Consider the following 6000-nt stretch of genomic DNA (forward strand, 5'->3'; position numbering starts at 1 on the left):
ATATATTATCAACTCAGATAACAACGCAATGTAATGACAAAATACAACAACATAAACGCCATTTAGGTTTCCGTGGTTTTAACCATAACAACTGCAGAAAACATGACACTGTAACGACTCTCTTCCGAGAGGTGAAAGATTCATCGTAATAACAAACAAACCAAAGATAATACACAAGAACTGAGCGAGTATTATGAAAACAAAATATATATTTCTCGCTAGAAATGTCATCAGAATGCTTTATTAAATCAAAACTATCTTGGAATAAGGCACTTTCCTCCAAAAATGACAGGACCTGTGGACAAACGGAGCCTTTTCATGTTTTGACATGAGACTGGGTTGGTTAAAGGAGTAGTTGGAAGTCAGCCAGCCAGCACCACTTACTCATTCTGACCAGCATGCTCAGCAGTGCGATGCAAAGATGCTTTATCACCTAGCTCCTTCCTGGAGAATTACATATTGCCACCAGCTCAGAACCAGGAGGGGCTACATCTTGACACCTCTGCCAATGAATGAAAAGTCCTCAGGTAAACTGAAACGGTCCAGTTGACTATGACACAGCACTTAAGAGATATGAGTAATGAGGAAAAAGATTAACATATAATATCCACAAATACATGAGTCCAACTAAAAACGTCTCTGTGCAACAATTTGTCCACATTTTGGCTTCCAGCCTCCTCATGGGTTTGACCTAGTCTTATTTTAAGCGCATTGAGACGAAATCAGAGATGCTTCTATTTTCATTTGCTGAGAGAACCAACGAGGGCTGACCATTTAAACAATTTGCAATCAAGATATAATTTGAGATATGCATTTAGCAAATCACAAAGGCTTCTATTAATCTAGTTTCAATTTTATATAGCACCTTTGCCCTAGGATTTTTCTTGTGTGGCAGACATGCTTGCAGGTCATTGCTCATGATTCAGAAGTAATTTAAGGTCACTGCGTACACACTCATTTACTATAATGCATCAAGCAGAGGCAAATCTGCCAGAAACAGAAGTAGAAGCTGCTACAACATCGATTTCCACATGGCGGCTCTTCATTTTCACTACTCCATCGATCACCACATGGCGGCTCTGCATTTTCACTACTCCATCAATCTCCACATGGCGGCTCTGCATTTTCTTGCTTTAGTAAAGCATCACTTTACTAAAGCAAGGAGTCTGTTTCGCTATGTGATTTTTGATAAACTAGCTCTCATGATCCCCTCTACCCCGTGCAACCAGCAACAGGAGTGCAGATTTTCAGGTCTTAAAAAAATTATACTGTAAGCAGATCAGCTGCAGATACATTGCTGAGAGTAGGTCACCTCCATTTAAGAAGTAACTGGAACAAACATACACAGTTACATGCTTTAAACAGAGCAAATACTTAGCTTACTCTTTCTCTCATGTGCACTAAGACCATGGCAACTACCAAGTGGAAATCTGAATCAAAGACAATGTAAAAGTCAAATATGATTGATCCACGTCATGTATAAGGGAAGCTGAATCTATTACCTGTGTTTTATAAATCGAATAAAGCTTTTGACATGCGAGGAGGACAAAATCACAAATCTGATTTGTTTTCTTCTATGTTTGTCAACATTTTATCTGTTTATTGGTAAAAAAAAAATTTACATTTTACCTTTTGTTATTCAAGAAAGCGGTCATCACTTTTTAAGTCTTGATGTTAAATTCACTTTCTGGCAGTAGAATATAGAGCAGTAAATTGTTTGATTGTATCATGTCGTAATGCTCCATCACAAACTATTACATAGTGACTACTGAATTGAGGTATAGAAAAAAAGAAATTTCAAATGCTTGTCAGAAAAATCAAAATTAGATTTTTTCGCCCCAAAATCATTCAACCCTTGTACGAAGATCGAAGTGGTTCAACTTCAATGATCCATATCAAAAAGAAAACAGTCCAAGGGATGTCCCAAGCCACTCTCAAAAATTATTGGAGGCCAGTTAATGTTGATGGCTTGGCAGCTACATATCACAACGATTAGCCAACCAATTGAACTTTGAGTTTAAAGTCTGTAGTCACTTCTCTCAAATGAGTGTGTAACAAACACAGCCTTGGTCTCTGTTCTGAAAATATAAAACAACCACTCCTCTCTCTACCAGAAACACTTAGAAGCCGTTTTCAGGCAATATACTGTATAAGTTTTCAATTCCTAAGCAAAGGTGTCACACTTGTGTATAGGCATAGCCCTACACCAGGCAAAGTGTAAATGGCTCAGTAGAAAACAACATTGGATTAGAACTTTAAGTACAAATTTGGGTCATATGGAACATCATATGAGAACCTGTGAGCAAGAATATAAGGTATAATTGTGAATGTGAGCAGACCTCAACACAGTTGTCACAGACAGAGCAGTGGGAGCACCGTGGTGGCCTGTAGAAGCGACAAGTGGAACACCACTTCATCCTGACCTGGATCCCTCTGATCTCCACAGTTTTGTAGAGGGGAGCACGGAAGTCGTCTTCCTTGTCCTCATCCTCCTCCGCTATGAAGATACAAAGTGGAAAGGGCAATGTTCAACCATCCAAACTCAACCATGAAATCAAAAATGAAGAAGATATCCTTTTTGAGACCATTAATATTTCCTGAGTTCAATGTTTGAACTCTGCAGCTATATCTGGATCCCTTCTTACCTAAAACCCCGATGAGAGGTTCGAGCTCATGCCTTAAAATACAAAGTCTTTCAGTAAATCAGTGTAAAAAACATGATGCCATCACATGCCAATTCAGTGGCATTGTCTACTACGAGATCCAATTATGAGGTCAACTACTGTTGGGAGGCAAAAAAGTAGTGATGATTGTTTAGATAGCTAGTATTGGCATTATACAAAGAGGATCCAACCGGATGGATACAGATGGCCTATTAAGGCTATGAGAAAACTCACCCAATATTTTACCATGATTTCATTTTTATCAATTGTGGCACTGGATTTAGCAGTGCATGGAGTCAATGATGTATATGCTACTGCAGCAGCAAATTATGCAGTGATGCCAATATGTTGCACCTGTTAATGTGTTAGATAACTCCTTAAATCAATTTCAACTCAACTAAAATGTACATTGTCAGTCAAGTTCTTAAATTTTACTAAATTATAATAGGACTGATGCAAATTTGAATACAATTTTTAAATCAACCAGAAGAAATTCTTAACTGTTATCTACCTATTTCCCCATAAGTGGATGCCTCTGTGACAAAATATTAATTTTCTCTGGCTGTTAAAATGGAGACTGCAAAGAAAAATTTTACATGACCATTCCTACAAAAGCACTCAGAGTACACACCTTCTCCAAGGGCCAAAAAATCTTGTGCTCAGAGACAAAATAAAGCTGCAAACAGGACTCACTCAGGGGGTGGAGAGGTTGGAACGCACATCACATACGCAGCTGACCCCGGTTTGAATCCTGCCCTTGATCCTGTCTGTTTGCTGTTAAATAAAGGCATCTATGCCACAAAAAAAAGCTGCAAACAGCAATGACTAGGCCCTTGCTGTCCCACACATGTTGCAGTGTAAGACGATATGAAAAGTGACAGGGTGGTAAAAATATATTTGTCTTGTGCATGAAGAAACTACTGGGCAAACTGTGGTTCAAAGATCACTTCCTGTATCCACAGGTTGGCAAGAGACAACCAGACTTACAATGTATCATGTGCTGTACATCACATGAAGAAACTACTGAGCACACTGTGGTTCAAAGCTCACTTCCTGTATCCACAGGTTGGCACTAGACAACCAGACTTACAATGTGTCATGTGCTGTACATCACATGATGACAGCACCGTGAAATGTTTATGTAAGTGAAATTGCATTTTTGACTTAAATTCAGCTTTTCAATGTATTCAGGCCAGGACTATCATCAAATGCTTGCAGCTTTTAAAAGATCTGACCAAGTGGAGAGTAGTTACATCAGTTTCCTGTTCTATGGCAAAATATAAAAATTGGCCATCTTGTCAAAGCAATATCAGTTAACAAAAATCCAAAGCCTTCATTGTAATGCATCAGCAAATTTCTTAAATAGTTTTAGATCAAATTTGAGATTAACCCTGTCATACCACTAGGAAAACGACATCAAAGTGTAAAAAAAAGAAAGAAAGAAGTGGTTTCCAATTGCTGCCAGGTAGGGCTACCACTAATCTACCCCAAAATATTACATTTTTTATTTCACCTATATTTACCCAGATAAGCCTGTCACACACTAAAAGATTATTAAAATCTCAGCTGATCTAGAAAATGTGAGAGACACCACACAGAATGACATACAATGAAAGTTTAACTCGAGTTTTTATAGGGTGTGGTGTACAGCAAGGTATCCAGCACAGCACCACAAACAAAAAAAATCAGCCAATCAATAATAAGTCTCGACTTTAAAATCCAGAATCACAAGCAGTCAAGACCAACTTCAGGGTAAATAAACATGGTGGACAATAAGCAGGACCATACAATTTTATTATGTTTCACAGAACACATTGTATAAACAGTCAAATTGCTGCCACAAATCAACAATTTGGTCCTGTGTCTGAGGTCCAACTCACTTTATGTAATGTCATTTTCATGGTCACCATATCTATGTGCGTTGTCAGATGCCGTGTATTAATCAGCGACAACGGACATGTAGTCCAGTCAGACAGCAGAGCACTACATCAGTCTGGCTGTCCACTTCAGTGCAGTATAACAAAGTGTTACTCAAGTCATCTGGTGAAAATTCCGCAATATATATCGCAGGGTTAAAAAAAAATTGCAATGACAATCTTTGCCAATATCATGCAGCCCGAATCTGGACCTTCCTGACCTTGGTCAGGACGGGGGAATCATGCAAAATTGGACTGTCCTGTTGTGTGTACCCCACTTAAGACATTCAGAACCAATTTTAACTCCCAATGACAACAAGGTGAAGAGCCATTAAAAAGAAGCAACAGACGACAATTAAAATTTACAGAAAAGGTAATATCATACAAATTTAGAACATAATATGTATAGTATGTGCCTACGCCAAATAGCAGTACAGCGTACAACCTCCCTTTTTGGATTCCTAGAGGGAGCACTGGAGAGTGCCAGCTTCTCTTGTTCTGTTGGGGGACTTCAATGCTCACGCTGTTGTCAACAGTGAGACCTGGAGAGGCATAATGTTGAGGAATGGCCCCCTGATCTAAACACCATGCTCAAGCATAAGGATGTCCACACGTGCACTTGGCACCAGGACTCCCTGGGTCGCAGTTCAATGATCAACTTTGTGGTCGGACTTGCGGTCATATGTCTTGGAACCTCAAGTAAAGAGAGTGCAAGAGCTCTCAACCAATCACCACCTGGTGGACAGTTGGCTCTGATGGTGTGGGGAGGACACCAGCCAGACCTAGCAGACCCAAACGTATTGTGAGGGAGAGCTCTGGGAGAGTTTCAACCATGTTCTGAGGGAGGCAGCAGACACTGAACCTGAGTGGGGCATGTTCCGTGCCACCACTGTCGAGGCAGTCGATCGGAACAGTGGCTGTAAGGTGATACAAGCTGAAGGAGGAGTCCTATCAGGCCTTTTTTGGCCTCTAGGACTCCGTAAACAGCCGACAGGTACCGAGAAACAAAAATCGGACATGGTTGGAGTTCGGCGAGCCCATGGAGAACAACTTCTGGATAGCTTCAAAGACATTCTGGACCACCATCCGCCATCTCAGGAGAGGAAAGTGATGCACTGTCAACACCGTGTATGGTGCAGGCAGCGTGCTGCAGACCTTGACTCAAAAATGTTGTGGACCGGTGGAGGGAATTCTTGGAAGACTTCATAAGTCCTACCAACATGTCTTCCAGTGAGGAAGCAGTGCCTGGAGATTCTACGATGGGCTCTCCTATCTCTGAGAATGAGGTTGTTGAGGGTGTCAAAAGGCTCCTTGGTGGCAGATCTGTTCGGAGCTCCTAAAGGCCCTGCATGCTGTGGGGGCAGTGCCTCTGGACTGGCAGACTGGGGTGGTGATTCCCCTTTTAAAGAAGGGGGACAGGT

General features: G+C 40.7%; 1 protein-coding gene across 4 annotated transcripts in view; it reads right to left on the reverse strand.

The window, feature by feature from the left end:
• Positions 1-6000, reverse strand: part of LOC147256977 (palmitoyltransferase ZDHHC5-A-like) — a 64734-nt gene that overhangs the window by 49549 nt on the left and 9185 nt on the right. For all 4 annotated transcript variants that reach the window (XM_086210708.1, XM_086210709.1, XM_086210710.1 and 1 more), the window contains one exon: positions 2340-2497. In XM_086210708.1, the coding sequence (XP_086066834.1) occupies positions 2340-2497 (158 nt within the window). The remainder of the gene's footprint in view (positions 1-2339; positions 2498-6000) is intronic.

This window comes from Aulostomus chinensis, chromosome 8, assembly GCF_037954235.1.
Source record: "Aulostomus chinensis isolate RoL2024-O1b breed Wild chromosome 8, RoL_Achi_v1.0, whole genome shotgun sequence".
Classification (NCBI taxonomy): domain Eukaryota; kingdom Metazoa; phylum Chordata; class Actinopteri; order Syngnathiformes; family Aulostomidae; genus Aulostomus; species Aulostomus chinensis.